At 42.5% G+C, this 19,356-nt stretch overlaps 1 protein-coding gene across 6 annotated transcripts in view; it reads right to left on the reverse strand.

Annotated features, from left to right (window-relative positions):
* Window positions 1-201: 201 nt before the first annotated feature.
* The window catches only part of LOC126995864 (protein CREBRF homolog), a 55,056-nt gene continuing 35,901 nt past the window's right edge, over window positions 202-19,356 (reverse strand). For all 6 annotated transcript variants that reach the window (XM_050855758.1, XM_050855756.1, XM_050855752.1 and 3 more), the window contains 6 exons: window positions 16,814-18,083; window positions 12,855-13,059; window positions 11,871-11,961; window positions 11,563-11,648; window positions 10,652-10,905; window positions 202-9,612 (listed from right to left, as the gene is read on the reverse strand). In XM_050855758.1, the coding sequence (XP_050711715.1) occupies window positions 9,443-9,612; window positions 10,652-10,905; window positions 11,563-11,648; window positions 11,871-11,961; window positions 12,855-13,059; window positions 16,814-18,083 (2,076 nt within the window). In that variant the 3' untranslated portion in view covers window positions 202-9,442. The remainder of the gene's footprint in view (window positions 9,613-10,651; window positions 10,906-11,562; window positions 11,649-11,870; window positions 11,962-12,854; window positions 13,060-16,813; window positions 18,084-19,356) is intronic.

Raw genomic sequence — 19,356 nt, forward strand, 5'->3', positions numbered from 1 at the left:
TATATATATATATATATATATATATATATATATATATATATATATATATATATATATATATATATATATATATATATATATATATATATATATATATATATATATATATATATATATTTATAGCTTACGAACTACAATATCAGTAGTATTTAGTTAACAGTTAAATGTGTGGTCATTTCACAACACAACATCAGAAGCTGATTATGAATTTCTTTCTCTGTTTTCATCCATTACTTTTTTTTATTTTTTTTTTATCTATTTTATGCTATTTTTAGGTTTTCTTCAATACGGACATATATTAAACCTGAATTCGTATCACAGATGATTGATCTGTAAATGACTAACAGTAGACAGGAGGCAGGAAGAACGGAGGTATGTGGTTTTCAGTGTCTGATGCTTGAGGTCCAGATTAAAGTATTTGGAGGAGGGAAGCTTCCATTCAACTTTCACTAAAGCAAGAATGATGCACAACTAAATGGATGACCTATCAGCCTGGCAACACTAAATAGCGGAGGATCCCAGCCATATTAAAAAACTTGCTTACATGGAAGATACATGGAAATGACCACATATTATAGGGAGAATAATCTGTCACTCTAAATTTTGTCATATACCCTCAAAGTTACATACATAAAGGCCATTGTAATATGTTAGGGAAAATTATGCTTGGAACAAGGGTAGCATAGAATATTACACTTTGGAGAACTATCTCATGAGAAGGGATTGCCACATGTTAATGACCTGATGAAAGTGCTTGTATACTTCTCGCAGTGCAACATGTTCAGTGAACAGAAGCAGAGTACAGCTGAACCTCACTCTAGTGGATTATTCTGGAAAGGGGGCATAAAACCTTGTCCATGATGCTTTTAGTGTACTCGAGTGTTCCAGGGATATAATGGTCTGCTACCAAAGTCATGTTCCTGGTACAGACAATAAGCACAGAGAGCTTGTGCTGCATGCCCAGGCCTGACTTGCTAAGAAGGGAGCTGGTGCTGGCATAATACAATTGGGGCACACCATTACACTCTATATCCTCCAAGTGCATACTGAAGCTTACTGGACCATAGTTGATACATGTGTGTACACAATCCAGCTAAACAGCACTCAACCAGTGAAGAGGTTCTGATATGAGGAGAATCTTATGGAGCAAAAATTTACTGTGATATATGCAAGAAAACTTTTCATACTGTGTGAATCCCATTAGTAGAACCTGTTAGTGTGGTGGCCAGTCTTGTCATGTCCCTGCATAGCATGAAAGGAGTCTTTTCCAGTGTAATGCAAGCCACCCTCTACCCTCATGCTGCCACCAGTACAGTCTGCAGGTGCAGTAAGAAAACTGGAAGAGTAAAGAATTAAGATTTTTTTTTTCTTGAGGTAAAGTTTTATGAAAAGACTCGACAAAATATTCCTGCAAAACATACTCCAGCCGAGTTTATCGGCACCATCATGTCTGTTTTAATTACAAATTACTCTTGAGCTACACAAGACAACCTCACTACAAATGCTGTGAAGAATTAGTGCGACTAGATAGGCACCAGGCAACCTAACCTACAGTTTCAGGTACACAAACTCATCCTTGTGTGCCGGTTCAGACTTGCCATACTCTGTCCCATGTCCTAAGTACTACCCCATTGCTGTCTAATCTTGTCACTGTAGCTATTTTATCAGTGAACAAATTTACAAGCATGCCACACTTTAATGAAACCACATATATGTAAATGAGATATTCCATTGTAGGTAAATATTCTTTATAGCATCTATAGAATGAAGAATGGATATCTGGTGAATGAGTTTGTGTTGGAGGAGCCGGGTCATGCCAATGGTACATCTGTTCATTTTCTGTTTGCTTAAAGGATATTTTTTCAGACATTTTCAAAACTTACTGATCTAATGAGTTTTACTGGTCTGGAAAAATATCCTTTGAGCAAACAGAAAATGGACAGTTGTATCACTGGCTCCACTTGCTCCTTCAACACTTTTTTTCTTAACTTACTGATCTTATGAAAGAAGGGAAATAAGGACATTAAACAAAGAAGAAGACCTGATGAAACTAAAACCCTTTCAAGTGTTTGAAAGACTTTTAAATGTTATGAATACTAAATCTGGGCTGGAGCAGCCAAGCCACAGTTTTTGGGTGAACCAGTCAGAAACTGAGCACCCAGGGGAAGCCCGGGAAAGGTAAACTGACTACAATGTCACATTTGGTTGTTGTTGTTAAAAATTTACTCCCTCCTAAAAGGGGGGAGCACAGGGGCTTTTGCAAATGGTGGCCTGTAGCAGGGTGCCAACAGACCAACTCTGTCGGCTGGCATCAGCCAAGCCGACCAAGTCAGTCTGTCGACAAGGACTGCCACACATTCAGTTCTGTGCCCCAAGGCAAGGCATTCAGAATCATCACACCAGATTGTAAAGAATTACGGACAAGTGGAACAAACTCAGCAGCCTTTTCTTTCTGCTAACATGGGTCATAAGGTAGGTGGGATGGATTCAGATGGGAATGACAGCTGCTAAAGTTAAAGGGAGCTGCCTATGCAAGCAGACTTGTTGTGCTCTTACTTCATTTGAGGGATTCTTATGCACAAAATAAATGAGCAATGCAGAACTACTTCATATAATGGTTAGTGTGATTTTTGACATGGCCTCACATGAAATAGGTTGGTGGTGGCATCCACTGAAAACTATCAAATTGCAACTGGAGAAGCAATATTCTGAAATAACTTTGCATGTGAATAATTTTAGTTCGTCTGAATATATGCTGAAGCTTAACCCGTTAGCAGTGACGGGCCAAATTTGTGGCTTTACCCTGTAGCAGCGACGGGCCAAATTTCTGCCCCCAAAATAGATGATGCATAAACTGATCACAAATGCTTTGATATATATAATGAAATGGTTTGTGTGAGTGATATTTTTTTTTCATTTTTCTCGCTTAGAGGGACCATTAAGAAACATGATCCCCGCTGCTACCGGGTTAAGTAGGTCACAAGTCATTAAATGCAAAGCTGAAAACACAAATCCTGCCTCAACGAAGGATGGACAGCGGCTAAAACTCTGACTGAGGGCCGACATGCCATTACCTTGTACGTTGGTATAGAATTCATCAGTTTGACATGCCATGAACCAAGTAAAGTGACGTTCTCTGAGGATGAAAGTTGAGATGATGGCGTGATGATAAGTTTAGGAGGGATGCATAGAAACAACTTTACCCGCTAGGCAGCCTTGGTAAAGAACGTGTGAGATACAGCCATTAGTTTGTCATTACTGAAGAGTCTGATCCATTAATAATGCTCAAAAGTGTCACCACTGCCTAAAGAAGTGGTAAAATCCCAAAAGTAGAACTTGTAACCTTAAAAGACTGACGTAAATTATCTCTTAATATATATGAATAATATGGAATGGGAAGTTACATTATTGTAAGTGTGTACAGTTTTAAAAGAAAAAATAAGATAAATTAAAGAACCATTAGTGGAGGAAACACACTAAACCTCAGGTCTTTTAAGTTTTTCACAATACACTCGACACTTGGCTTCCTGGATATTGGATTTCTTGGACAAAATCCCGGGTCTGGTGGTCGCCGGACATATGCCCGGTCAAGTACGGTAACTGAATTAGAATCAAGGTAAAGAGTCTGGGGTTTGGCTAAGTCTGGTTACTGCCAGACACATGCCTGGTCAAGTCCAGACATCGAGACAAAGGTCTGGCCAATGTCTGCAATGCCTGCCAGGCGTCTGTTTGCGTGCGGGAAATTTTGTTTATTATTGTGTCTCTGAAGCTAATTCAGAATGCACAACATTCTTAACATAAGGCACTACATTACACTTGACCCTTGATTTCCCAGACTAATAGGGAGGAGCACCTGTCCAGAAATTACAGAAGTCTGGGAATCAGTAATCGGTAATCTAGGAGAGTAACTAAAACAAGTCATGTGAAGACTTGCAGTACACGTCAACAAAGGACATGCTGTTTGGTGGCAGTCAAGAAGTGTTCGCCATTTTGAGGTGGTTAAGTATATCATACCATCCAAATTATTTAATATTAAATGCTTCTTTTTATAAAAATCAGGTTATAAAAATATGAAACTGATATAAAAATGATCATAACTATAAGCAGCTGCTCAGCGGATAATAGTACACGAATAGACAAGAATGTATAAGAACATAAGAACGTAAAGTCTGCAAGGGGCCGGTTGGCCTGTACAAGGCAGCTCTTGTAATCCTAACCCCACTATCCATGAATTTCTTGAATGTATCTATGGTATTGACACCCACAACATGACTGCCAAGTCTGTTCCACTCATCCACCACTCTATTGGTAAACCAATTCTTGCCGATGTCTTTGTTGAGTCTAAATTTATCTAGCTTTAAACCGTTGCTACATGTTCTGCCTGGCTCTTTTACAACCAAAATTATATTAACATCCCCCTAATCAAAGCCCTCCATCCATTTATAAACCTCGATCAAGTCTCCTCATAACCTTCGTCTTTCCAGAGTGTAGTTTTAAATGCTTCAGTCTATCCTCATAAGGCAAGTTTCTCATCTCTTAAATCATTATTTTCCTCCGCCCATATAGATTCTAACATCTTGATATCCATTTTATAATAAGGGGACCAAAACTGAACCGCATAATTAAGATGAGATCTAACTAATGCTAAGTAAAGTTTGAGGATGACTTCAGCGCTCCTATTGCTTACGATCCTCGAGATGAAATCCAGTACCCTGTTTGCACAATTCTTAGCTTGAATGCATTGAGCCCTAGGATGGAGGTAAGTGCACACTAAGACTCCTTAAGTCTCTCTCACACCCAGAATTGCTCAGCAGTGTTGTTTAAGGAGTAATTGTGTGAGGGGTTATTCCTACCTACACTCAGAATGCTACACTTCCCAACATTGAATTCCATCTGCCACTTACCCTCCCAATCAGATAATGTCTAGCTCATCCTGGAGAACATTAGCATTCAGGTCTGATTGGATTACTCTACCAATCTTGGTATCAACTGTGAACTTACTGACAGGACTGTTAATTCCTGTGTCCAAATCATTGATGTGAATGAAAAAAAAAAGCAGCGGACCTAGCACTGACCCCTGTGGGACTCCACTCATAACACTGCCCCATTCAGATTTTTTGCCATTGATTTGCACTCTCTGTTTCCTACCACTAAACCAAGCCCTGATCCAGTTCAAGAGTTTCCCATCTATGCTGTGAGCCTGTAAATTTAGTAACAGCCAGTGATGAGGGACTTTGTCGAATGCTTTACTGAAATCTAGATATAGTATGTCATAGTTTACATCCTTGTCAACCACCTCTATTACTTTAGTGTAGAAGGACAACAGGTTAGTAAGGCAAGACCTACCCTTCGTGAACCCATGCTGTGAGTCATGAATTAAACTATGCTTTTCTAGATGGTCCTGAATGTTCCTGGCTATAATTGACTCCAACTGATGTTAAGCTAATTGGGCGATAATTTGAAGTGGCTGGCTTGTCTCCATTTTTGAAAATCGGTATCACATTCCATAGGCTGCATGAAAACTGAAAGTAGTCATTCAACATTTGACCCATATTTTCTCCATTCTCAACGAGCTCACCTGTGTTTGTTTTCAACGGTCCAATTCTCTCCCTTGTTTTCATTTTGTTCAATTTAAATAAGCCCTTGGGATTGCTCTTGGCCTCATTGGCTACTCTAATGGCAAATGGCTAATGTCAAAAGAAGCAGTTTACCGAACCTGTGGTAGATATTTCACTGAAGAACCCCCCCCCCTCCGAGCTCATCAACGACCCTCTCTTTTAGAGAGAATCCAGAGCCTGGGTTGATAGGTGGTCTTTTGGACATGTGGGTAGTCTTGGGCTACTTGGTGGTGACTGAGGCACCAGACGGGGCGTGAACCCATGTCGTCCTAGACGCCACCGCCACCCCAATGAATGAGTGTTAATACAGAAATAGCAAATATAATCAAAGGGATTCAACAACTCTGAACAAGGAGAACGAGAAGCTTAGTGATTTCGTGGACCTTTTGTAGAGGCAACATGACCATCACTGCCACCATAACAAATATGTGGCCACCCAGGGAGCAGCGAGTGTTGCAGACATGAACTGGGGGAGGAAAACTGTTGTATGGCCAGCCTTCTGCTTCCATACCCAGACTAGGCTAGGCATATGTTCAGCAAATTTCAGCCTTATCTGAACCCGACTTTTTACCTCAGTTCTATCAGTTCCTGCTAGGCATATGTCCGACAACTGCTGAGCCCAGGATTTTGTCCGGGAAATCAAAGGTCAAGTGTATTTTGTTTAGCAGGCTAAACAGGCATGTGTGTCATTCCCTCCCACCATTAATTTTCTTACCTACACACTACTTTCATTATACAAAGGAAGGCCTAAACTAATGGCACCCTAGTCCAAGGTGAAGGTGTGCATTATCATGCTCTGGCAACCTGCTGTCACATGGGGTGTTCAATAATTATGTAATAAACTGCACATGGGAAAGTTATTAGTATAAATAAAATGCAGGCAACAATGATGAACACTGTCAATTACAGTTGATTTAGAGTTGTAAATTATTAATATTGTTGCAGACAGCTGCTTTGTTAATTTATAAGCTTACTGATTATAATTATTAAATAGCTCTGCAGATAAAAGTATAATAAAACTGCTGTCTTCAACATCATTGATAATTTGAAACTTAAAATGAACTATAACTGATGGTATTCATCACTGCTGCCTGGATAGTATTGATACTGATAACTATTTCCTATGTGTAGGCTATCATTTACTATCCATAAAATCAGACATGCCATGTGACAGCAGGTTGCCAGAACATGATGATGCACACATCAGATTTGGGCACTGTAAACATAGTAACCAAAAAATGTAGTTGAGTGAATGCCTCAGTTTGTGCCTGCCAGGCCAGTTGTCATCCGTACTGACGGAGCTGTGCATGTGTGGGGCTGACATGGCTGGCAGGGCTGACAAAACTGTTCTTAATGTGATCATGTGATGAAAAATTCTTTGGCTCAGGGATGTATTATAACACTCCATTGGAATACATAGAAATCTTTCTGCAGTAGATAATCCATTCAAGGCTATTATAACAGAGGCTACTACAAAATGTCTTTAAGTGTTCCAGGACAGCATGATAATACTATTCTTAACTAGCCTAAGGCAAGCCCTACTGCATGTTGCCACCCCAAAATTGTCTGGAGGAAAGGCTGGAAGTTCTCATTTATATGTTTACAACAGCTCTGTTAAAATTGTCTTGAAAGCATTTCATACTTCAGCTCAACTAGTGATATTGCCAAGATAGTTGTTATCAGGCCAGAGTTAATGCAGGTTCCACCACCTTGAGAACGAATATAAATGTTTTTGATACTATGGGAATGACAGGCTGTGGTAACCTTGCATTAGTTTCTTGAGCTGCTAGTAGCTATACAGGTGGCAAGGCAGGCTGGGCCTCCACTGAATGGCTGGGCTACAGTACAGTCAGGGCAGGCAGGGCCAAGATGAGCAAAAATGGGGAGTAACTTTCGCCAGGAAGTTCTGGCACTATTTCTTCTATATCTGTTTTCTCCTTAACCTTACTTTTAAAACTGTTAAAAATATATCTGTCGAGGCCCTAAGTGACCACGGAAATGTCGTGGGTCCAGGCCCAAGGACTGGGCCATGGTGATTATTTGAGGCCCACCAAAAGTAATCTACATAGTAATCTTTGTAAACATAATTGATTTCCTTTCCTTATTGACTACAAGCTTATTAATTTGTCTGCTGGACACGATGTATGGCAAGTCCTTCCCCCAGCACTAAACACTGCACTATAAAGATGTTTTTTTTTTCCTTTTTGCTATGGTCTTAAGGATATTTGCTATATAAATACCAACCAGCAGGAATGCTACAGACCACCTTCAATTGAATATATTATTACATCCTATAGTAAGACACAAAAGCTGCAAAAAATATCTGTACAATATGCAATATATGGAGTCATTCATCCCCAGCGATGACTAACACTTTTATACAACAATATTTTCACAACAACAACAAAAAATTGAGTAATGAACAAGCATTGGTGGACCTCAGGGCAGGTTACTCTACTGATACTGAAGGTTTCCTTAGCAGGGCTCGTGTGTAACCCATCCGCTTCGGTGTGGCCGCCAGTTTCCCGGCGTGGGTGGTGTCACTGCTCCAGGACAGCCACCTGTGTCGGTGACCCACAACCCAGAGATGAAGTAAACTCAGGTCGTGGTGATGTGGAAACCCACCATTCATGACACTGGTCTAAAAACTGGACAGTATAGTTTATCCTCTCTCTGTTTCTCTCTCCCCCAGTGTGTGTGACGGTAGAGATGGAAAAGTGTAATGTGCAACAGATTTGGCCGTTCAATAATTCCGTATTCTTGGGGAGGGTTTGGTCAGGGCTAGATGCCAGCTGTCGCAAGTAGGTGTATTTTGTAACCCAAACCACATGATATTTGATTGAAAAACAAAAATACTAGTGGCTGCATTGTTGTGAGAGGAACGTGCTGAAGTATTTCCAAGCTGTTTCACTAATCTCATAATTGGGTCATATTTAGCCGTTTCTCAGCCACTCATTGCTTCAAGTTAGCCGAAGCGGACGAATTAATGTTTCATGAGTTAAGTATTGGGTACTGTTTAGGAATATAAGAACTAACTCCCAACCCCTCTTCCTCCTTGACTGACTCATCCAAGAGTCCATGCACACCAACTTATTGTCATAAGTTAAAATTGATATATATATATATATATATATATATATATATATATATATATATATATATATATATATATATATATATATATATATATCAATGACTCACAAATCAAAGATAACTAGCGATATTAAAGTTAAAACAGGGAGTCAGCTTATCCCAACTGTCCAAACTTTAGGAAACCCGTTGACTTGTGAGGAAGATGAGGTAAGCCTCAAAGCATCTACTGATAAATGTTATGACTATGTTTGGGTGGCCTGATGAGAGGCTTCGTACACAGCAGTGCCCTTCAGGTATCCTAAGATCTACAGTAACAACACGTCATGTGTTTTGTAGCAAATCAGTCGCTCCTCAAACAGTCACAGCCAATGTGTGGTGTGGGAGCCCAGCCTGGCTGTTCCCCCTACCTGCCTCCATCACAGACACAACACTTGCAGTGTCGTGTCAGCTATGTTGTAATCACTGATCATAAAACTCTTCTTAGAAGCAAATTACTCACACAGTACATCAACTTATAGTTCAGGTGAGGAAGATTGAGGTCACCAAAGGGGTGTATAACAAGTGTGTAGCATGATATAGCCTATACTTCATAAGTCATGGATATCATTACTAGCGGCTAACTTGTTTTTCAGGGTTGAACACGTCTCCTTACGAACAAACAGTGCTCAAAAATAAGCCAATACGCCGCCAGCACCTTCGGTGTGCACCATGTGACTCTGCCAGCCAGAGGCTCAGTGGGGCGAGAATCCAGAGCCGCCCCTGGAGGAGGGAGGGCTGGTGGCCAGGTTGGTGTTGCTGAAGATCTTGGTCACCTCCTCCAGGCCACCTGTTGAGTTACCATTCTGACAGTTCTCAATGACTTTGTTGACAAAGTCTGTCGTGTGTCCAGCAATTCTGTGCTCTGGAAAGAGATGATGATCAACAATGTTACTTTTCTGAAGCCACGCCAGCAGAAAACTATGATTAAAAAATCAATGTATTGCCAATAATTAAAAACATACATACATGAAGAATACCATGCTTTGGTGATGGCATGGAAATTTTAAATAGGTTATGTTAACCTAAATTGGGTTATTTATTAATACAAATGCACATGAAAAATGTGAAACCACCAAATTTTAAAAAACTTTCCCACCCTTCACAACCCTACTCTTTACTTTCCCTAACAACATCTTACTCTCCCATCTCTCTCTCTCACCTCCTCCATCACAAGTTTCTGCAACATTTACTTGTAGTTTTTTTCTCCTCAATTGCCTCTTTTATCTCATCCATCCACCATGCACTCACTTTCAGGTCAGGCTGAATCTGGGGTCGTGGTGTGAATCGTAGAGTAGTGCAAACTAACTGAGTGTAGCTAATGCAGAGCAGCTTGGCACTGCACGGCTGAGTAGCGTGTGCTGAGATGTGGCAGAGTGTGATGTGTGGTGCAGTGTGACTGGATGTGATGTGATGTGTTGTGTGGTGTGATTGGGTGTGATGGGTGGTGTGGTGTGGCTGAGTGTAGTGTGTTTTGGAGTGATGTATGGTGTGGTGTGGTGTAGTGTGGTGATGTGTTGTAGGGTGTAATGTGTGGTGTCGTATGTGATGTTTATGTGGCTGTGTGATTTGTGGTGTGGTGTACCTGAATGTGATGTATGGTGTGGTGTAGCTAGGTATGATGTGTGGTACGGTTGGGTGTAATGTGTGGTGTAGTGTGTGGTTTGTTTGTTTGATGGGTTTGATTTGCCTACCACTGTAATGCAGAAGAGGAGGATAGGGAGGGGGGTGGAATCGGAATCAGAGTTGCAACCTTGAAATTTTCTGGAATCAGTCAGAATCAATCGGAATTTTCTATATCTGACTCCACACCCCTGGTTAATTTGGAAGAAGTTTGGACAGCATAGTATGTCCTTTACATTTAGCTTTATCCTGTGATCACAATAAAGATAATGAGGACTCACTGTTTATCATTTTGCCCATCTTCTCAAGGTGCTGTGTGATGGAACCCTGGGTTGACAGGTTGGTGTTGGGAGAGGACTGGAGCACATGTGGTGGTGAGGGGGTGATGATGCCATTGGGTCCCAAATCTACCTTCTTAAGGAGGACTGAACGGGCATCCTCAATAATGTTCAACATTCCTTTGTGCTCTTGCTCCAGCCCATACAGCTTTATCTTGTTGGCCTCGTGCTGCGCCTTCTTCTTCAGACGACACGCCCTGCCAGGTGTACAAGTTTGTCACCAGGATGTTCAGCATGACAAACTGTGTTGTTTGCCAAGAACTTTTCAGTTCTGAATAATTGTTTTCTGTTTTAAAATCTATAATTTAATAATCAAGTATTGTAAGTTTTATACCATCAAAATGTTCAGACTTGGGCTGTATAATCAGTATAGAACTGAACACTTCCTAGTCTAGTCCAATCTTAAAAAGATATGGTATTTAAAACCATTTTGTTCTGAAATCTGTATTTTAAAATCTATTTGTGCAATCCACATCAGATAAAGGGAATGTGAAACCTTATCACCAGATAGTCAAAGATCTGTGAGCTGGGATGTGCACTCTTCATTCATGTCTAGTTTGTGAAAGGAAATAGTGTTTGGAACCATTTAATGCTCTGTCTTTTGGATTGAAATTAACATAGTTCTGTAAATCCTCCCTTGAATGAGAAGAACTTTAAAACCTCGTCACTGGAATGTTCAGAATGTTGGTCCAGGGTTGTATACTTTCCCTTCAGGTCCTGTTTTCAAGATTAAAAGGTATTCAATTCTTTCAGACTTAAGAGGTCTGTATTATCATTTTTCTTCTGTATAAACCTTATTTTTTTTTTTCAAATTTTATATAAATAAAGTGGATGCAAGAAACAATGTTCCATACCTGGATGCCAGCTTGTTCTTCTCCTTGCGTGACTTTGGCCGCACGGTGAAGGGCAGCTCGGACACAGGTGTCATGTCGTTTATTGTCTGTGGGAGAAATGCAACAGAGTGCAAGACACCAAACAAAGAATATAAATTTAATGCAACACTAAACTAATTTATGTGGGAGAATTTACAGGATTGAAAAAGGGGGAGCACAATACACACACCTTGGCTCCATACAAGATAAAGAGTTGTACTCAAGTGATGGTAAACATTCTCAAAAACTCGTGCAATTAGACTTTGGTGTGTTACCCAGGAGACACCCACCTTGTTGAGTTTCTCCAGCTCACGTCCAATGCTGACCAGCTTGCGAGGGTTTGGGGTGAGATCATTGCCATCCCCACGCCGAGCCTTGCCACTGGTGGAAGAAAATTAAAGTGTCCAATATTGACTATACAGCGAACAGTATCAGCATAAAATAACTGAAGTTTTCTACTGAGCATGATGCAAGAATTGGAGTGCTCTATGCACCAATTCATCCACCTCAAAATTAAACATACAGTCCAGACATCTGTCCCCTATCCTTTGATGACACTCACTTGTCTCCTTCTACACCTAACATTTTTGGCCTATCCTTAACTCAAAACCTTATTTAAATATTTCATATCTCATCTCTAACTTAATTAGCTTCCTAAAGTTAAGCATTCTGTATCTTCTCCAATATTTTTTTTCCTTCCCATACACTGTCCATACACAAGGGCCTTGTCTGCATTTGTATGGAGTATGTATCTTGTGTGTGTATTGGGAGGGGGAGGAGTCCACACACAGTAGAGCAGAATCAAAGGTTTTCATCTCATCAGCTCCCCTCCTCTTTGTGACAATCTTCTATTCCCTCTTTAATTCTGCTGCATTATTGCCTCTCTTTCTATCTTATATCAAGATATCTATACTCAATATTTTCATGCTGACTACTCTCCTGAAATTACTTATTGTATGCCTCCCCCTTCCACATTCCCACTGCACAAAACTTATATTCTACCTCATCCTTACACTACCCAAATCCCTTATGCAAATGGAGCATCATCTTAATCTTTCATCCCTTATGCTGGTAAATTCTGGAATCATCCTTTGTCTGCACTTCCTCCTGCCTATGACTTGAACACTTTCAGGAGGGGAGTATAAAGACACCTCACTAGCTGATTTTGACAGTTTGATCACAATCACTTTTTTCTCTATGGAGGCAGCGCTTGGCAGGCTTATAATTACTTTTTCATGTTTGAGCCATCTCCACTGTCGTGGGAAAACACACACCTGTGCTTGATGCCCTGGATGGAGCAGAGTGGTGAGAACACCGGGTCCATGACGGAGGGCAGGCTGTGGGGGTCACGCTGCTGCTGGTTGATGGTGACACGCTGCCCCTTGGGACCTTTGGCCTGCACGTTGTACTGCCAGAAGTAACGCTCCTTCTTGCCGAGGGAGCCAGAGATGCTCCCTGTGTCCTCACTAACCACTGAATCTGATGAGAGAATATGTGATAAATTTGTAATCTTATTAAAATATACTACTCATTTTCAAGTCATCTATATTAGCGCTATTGAATATGGGTGGACAGTACATCTCAAGATGTACGAGACTTTATGAGGCATGGACAGCTGTTCAGGTGTGGAGATTAGATGGATTATGAGAAGTGACATCAATGGGAAATGGTGATGAATCTATGAGGGTAAAATTATGTGGTTCATATGAGGTTAATGATGACTGACGATCAACAAAGGATACTGCTTTATCAACTGACTCCTCGTAGTCTTCTGTGCTGTGCTTGAGAGAATACTGGACTGTACTTCAAGGCCAAGTGAATGGACACCTTAGAGGCTGGTCTAAAAGCAAAAATACCTCATATTTCACAAATATTTTTGAAGTAAAATGATCATAGTACAGTCGTCCCTCAAATAGTACGGGGGTTAGGGGCCCAGGACCCCCGTACTATTCGTAAATCCGTATGAAATTAGTGCCCACCCCTAGAAACACTCCTGCCTACCAATTTCTTGTTTAAGGTAAAAAAATGCCTATTTATGTGTTTATAATAGGTTAATTTATGAGTAAACAGAAAAGAACGGCCTTCATCTCCACTCTTGGAGCACTGGCAGTTACTGCAACAAGAATTTCTTTTTCACTACAATTAATACAGCGGTGGCTGAACTGGTAGTGTACTGGGCCCACATTCACCGCATGATGGACGACACGGGTTCGAATCCCCACGCTACCACTCGGATTTTTCAGCCACCGCCGAGTGGCTTAAAACTACCCACATGCTGTCCTGAAGACCACCCATCAACCCGGACTCCCGAGGAAGCCGTCCAAGCGAATCAAGAACGAGTTCCGGGGGGCAGCATGAGCCAATGCAAGATGGCGCCACTATAAACACACGCCTCCGCCAGAAAGGTCTGGGCTGACCATCAGGCCACACCTGGAAGAAGCCTTGGGCGACCACCAGGCCCCACCAGGAAGATGCCTACTGGGGCAACAGGCAACGACGTAAAAAAAAAAAAAAAAAATAAAAAAAAATCACTTGGTAGGCTCTCCCTACTGCAACGTAACTCATACCGAAACGTAACTTCTCCTAAATCTGATTTCTTCTGCAAGGTGAACACCTTTTTCGAACACTTTGGGGTGCTTTCAGAAGGTGTTTTGGCTTGTCTCTTGGGTCCCATGTTCATGTTATGTGGTAATGGAGAAGCGTAGCTGAAGTTGTGCACACACTCAGAGTGAGGGAAAGTGCATAGGTGTCAATCTGGCAGAACAGTGTTCTCGAAATTGTGCACACACAGACTGAAGGGATGCGCATGGGTGGCAGTCTGGCAGATCAGTGTTCTCGAAATTGTGCACACACAGACTGAAGGGATGCGCATGGGTGGCAGTCTGGCAGATCAGTGTTGCCACTCACGCCGTGGCTACTTGGTGCGACGCACGGGAAATTTAAAAATCCTAAAAATTCTTCTACGACAATCCGTATAAAACCAAAACTGTACTATTGGAAATCGTACTATTTGAGAGACAACTGTACACTAGACCCTCGATTTCCTGGATATTAGATTCTACAGACAAAATCCTGGGTTAGCAACTGGCAGACATGTGCCCAGTCAAGTCTGGGGCAAAAATCTGGGTCCAGCAATGTCTAGCAGTTGTCAGATAAATGCTTGGCCAAGTATGGGTAATGATCCAGAAGTCTGGCCACTCCTTCGACACCTCTTAGACCCCGGTCAGTGTCCCCAACGCCCGCTAGGTGGCTGTGTGCGTGTCAGGCATATTTGTTCATAGTCCTCTTGAACTGTTAAGCAGCTTTACTGTGCCCTTACATTAGCATGTAAATACAGATGTACTGGAAACAAGCATATACCTAAATAATTTGCAGTAGAATAATATTTCTAACCACCCGGAGTTTAAAAGAAAATGGTGACCACTGCATTGCCGCCGCCACCTCCTGCATCTCTTTGTTTACATGCATCAGCTGAGCAGCTTCTTGCAGTTATGATCCTTTTTTTTTTAAACATTAGATATTTTCATTACCTGATTTTTAAAGAAAGGAAAATCGATCAGGACATAATTTGCAGCAAGATGACATGCTTGAGCTCCTGCAGTGAAAGGAAAAGGGCAGCCACTTCATGATTGCCGCTAATGGTGTGTCCTTTATTGAAGTGTAGTGCAAATAACTTGTTTTAATTTATCTTTCTTAAATGTGCTGGACAAAGTGTGGTAAAAGTCCGAGGCAGGTACAGTCAAACCTCAGTTTACGAGTGCCTTCGTTAACGAGTGTTTTGATTTACGAGCAAAAAAAATCACAAAACATGTCTTGGTTTATGAGCGGTGACTTAGTATACAAACATCCTGTCTGTAAGAGTATTTTTTTTCTTTTTTAACTTGTCGCCACTTCAAGGGTGAGGACACGGTCTATATGGAGGGTCAAATGCGTACATCCCTCCGAAGAAGGACCACAGACCCTTGCTGGGTGACTTTTCATGAAGGGAACGGGAGGAGAGGATGCTGATAGACCAACTCTATCAGCTGACGTCAATGCCAGTCTTTCGATGAAGACTGGCGTGTATTTTTGTTTGAGTCAAAGACATGAGCGTGGGTTCCCCGTGTTCGCCCCAAGACAAGTCTTCAAAGAGGAAAACAATGGGAATAGTCTCAGTTAGGGTTGCCATCTTGAGCTAAAAAAAATAAGGAACGCAACCTCCCATTCTCCAATACAGAAGGAATCCATATTTTTAAGGAACGGATTTCTCTAGCATGCCATGACTGACAGCCACTGCTGGTGAAGGCAAGGGGAAGGGAGGAGGGACGTTATGTCACGTATTTTACACGTATTTCAGGACGACACTTGACAAACTTAATTTTATGAACTGGTTTTGTGGTTCACCAAAAAAAACATTAAGACAACCAAATACGGAACAAAATGTGTTCCGTATTTTAAGGAAAGTGTGGCATGTTGGCAACCCAAGTCTCAGCCCGCTTTGTAAACTCGTAGAGATAATATCCGTGCACTCGTGTCCAACTGCATTTGTGCTTTGGTGTGTGATCTTTGTGTTTTCAGCACTACAGTGTGCATTCTTTATGCTTCAACAATGTCCCCAAGAAAGATGATTAAAAGGGATGGTGCTGCAAAGAAAACAGGAATGGCGGATACTATGCTCGCAACAGGAATGGGGTGCCAGCCTCGGCGACTTGTATGACCTCCTGGACGGGACTGTGACTCCTGTTCACCCTCCATCTTGGACGATACATCGGGTTAGCTTCACGTTGGTGGTTGAATGTAGTTCCAGTGCCTCAAGAATAGGGAAACTGCAGCTTCTAAACACCGGTGTGAAGCCTACACATCGAACGTAATTAGCGGTTACAGAAGTCTTCGTAACAACCGTAACATGTTGATTTGTATTTTATATTACTTATTATAACTATTAGTTAGTAAAATTACTTTAATTTTGGATAAAATAACATGTAAAATGATTTTTATGTAAATATTTTTTTTGAGAAATGGGATGCATTAATGGGATTTACATTAATTTCAATGGGGAAATTCATTTTGGCTTATGAGTGTTTTGGTGTGCGAGCAAAATTCTGGAACGAATTAAACTCGTAAACCGAGGTATGACTGTACTATACTGGCGATTGCTGGAATGAGTATGGTAAACATGTGGAAAAAGGCCGTGGCTCCTGAACTATAGCAATTACCATCGACTTGGCCTGACTTAAGGGATCTTTTTACTCACCATTGTCTGATTCTGAGTCGTAGTGTTCGTTGTCTGACTCTTCGTCGGAGTCGATGCCCTCGTCAATGGACAGGTCATGGCCGCTTGGCGAGAGGATGCCACCCATTGTGCTGAGAGACGATGCCGAGCCGCCAAGTTCCTCGGCAAGTGAGCCAGTGGAGAGCAGGTGCTGGCGGGGCTCACGGCGCTGCCAGGCCTGCTCAAGCGAGAAGTTGTGGCTCGGTGCTGAGGAAGAGAGGCGTGCGGACAGGAGGGGATTGGCAGCCGAGAGGGAGGTGGGCCTCGGCACAGACTGTCCCAAAGGAGGCTCTTGGGGTGAAGATGCCCCCTGGGGAGAAGAAACACTGTGAGGCGACATTGGGGCTGAGGGGGAGCGTAGAAGCAACTCCTGAAGGGCTGAAGTGGGCTCTGAAGCCTGGGGTGAACACTGCTGCTGCTGCTGCTGTTGCTGTTGCTGTTGCTTTTGTTGCTGTTGTTGTTGATGATGTTGCTGCTGCTGGTGTTGGGGCTGCACCATGCTGTGCTGGTGCTGATCACTTGTAGGACACTCCTCAATGCTGCCCAGGTGAGGGCCTGCGGACTGGCTGGAGAGGGAAGAGGCCGTCAGGAGGGGATCCCTCCAGCCCCCTCCCTGGGGAGGGAATGAGTAGGCCAGCAGGGAGAAGAGAGATGTACCCTCGGCCTTAATGGGTTGGCTGTGGCGCTGCACTGGTGGGGGTGCTGGTGAGGGGGAGGAAAAGCTGCGGTGGTTCCCCATCACCTCATCTGGAGCCACAACCATCATGGCATTGGGGGACTGGGGCTGGTCGAGGCCCGGCCCGTTCAGTGGCTCTGGCATCAGAAGGTCATCCAGGTTGACATCGTCGAGGTAGACATCCTCGGTGGGGTTCAGGCCCAGGGAACTGCCTGGAAGCAGGTCGTCCATGGACAGCAGCTCGTCCAGGGGCTCAAGGGGCTCCATCTTGATGTCAATGTCCAGGTCCATTGTGTGTGGCGGCCACAGCGATGGGGAGTTGGGACCCAGCGGCGACAGGCTGCTGCCGGTGTCCTGGTAGAGGGAGGATGTAGAGCCAGCCTGAGTGTCCCACTGCTGATTGGTGGACTGGCCGGGCATCAGGCCGTGGTCCTCCATCTGCAGAACCTTGCTGGACAGGCCAGGGAAGTGGTGGGTCTGCATGGCCCGGTTGCCTGGCCCACGAGGGATGGGCATGCCGCCACCCTTCCTGTTGTCTGTGTTCATGTTGTCACAGAACTCCAGCAGAAAGTCACTCTGTGGAAGACACAACCACCTCACCACACATGGACACACCACTCCTTAACTCCTTATTATAAACACTCAGCCCTCACTCACAGTCACAACTGACACAACCCTTAACTCTAGGCCCTTATGGGTGCACCAGCCCCCTCGCCATCCAGGGACACACACACACACACACACATATTTATATATATGTAGTTAGTGGTGGTGTGGTCTTCACACAAGAGATAAAAAATATTAGGAAAACAGAAAGAATCAAGAAAGCAGCAATATAAATGGGGCCAGCTTGGGAGACCGGACATAGGGAGAGACTGGAACAATTGGGTCTGCCTACCTTGGAGGAGAGAAAAAAGGTCGCAGTATACAGGGCAATGAAGGAAATGGAAGTAATCAACCTGTTTATATGGGATACTAGAAATACAAGGCCATGGAAAGAAACTCAGGAAGACAAGGTGCCTGAGAGATATCAAGAAACAAAGCTTTCCTTATAGATGCCTTAACACCTGGTATGAACTCAAAAAGTAGTTCAAGCTAAAACTATTCATGAATTTATGGCAATTATGATAAAAAAACTGATGTTTGAAGACAGGATCCCACAACAGAACAAAGAAAGTACAAACAAAGAGCACAAAAGAACTAAGAATGGATGTGTAAGAATCCCGAGAGGAAGGAAAATTTAGAAAAACGAATAATTGACATGATTAAGGAGGAACATAAACTGTTCTCTAGGTATATCAATAGCAAATTGAAAGAAAAAGAAGGAATTGGCAAACTGGAAGTGGAAGGGTCTATGAAGCTGCAGCAATGCAAGTTGAAATAACGAACAAGAGATTTCAATCTGTTTTCACACAAAGTAATTTTAAAGAGCAGAAAGGAATTACTAGAAACTCAAGTGCTGAGGGAAAAAAAAAAAAAAAAAAAAAGTGAATAAGCTACTGGAGGCTCAAGATGTAAGCAAGGAAGGGCCTTGAGCCTCACGGTGTGTGTAACTGGATGACAAAAGAATGTGGGGACCAACTGGCAGCTAAGACTCACACAGTAGTGTTCACTGCAAGAGGGGGAGGTGCATCAGGAGTGAAAGAAGGCTAATGTGATGCCAATCTACAAAGAACGGAATTAGGAAAAGCTGAACTGTAGACCAGTCAGTGCCTAATGAGTGCTAACTAAAACTGAGAGAATAGTGAAAGACAGATGGATAGAATATCTTGAAGAGACAGGAAGTTTTGACGAGAGCCAATTTGAATACGGAAATGGAAAATCATGTCACTAATTTTTCAAGCTCCGA

Source organism: Eriocheir sinensis, chromosome 9, assembly GCF_024679095.1.
Source record: "Eriocheir sinensis breed Jianghai 21 chromosome 9, ASM2467909v1, whole genome shotgun sequence".
Classification (NCBI taxonomy): Eukaryota; Metazoa; Arthropoda; class Malacostraca; order Decapoda; family Varunidae; genus Eriocheir; species Eriocheir sinensis.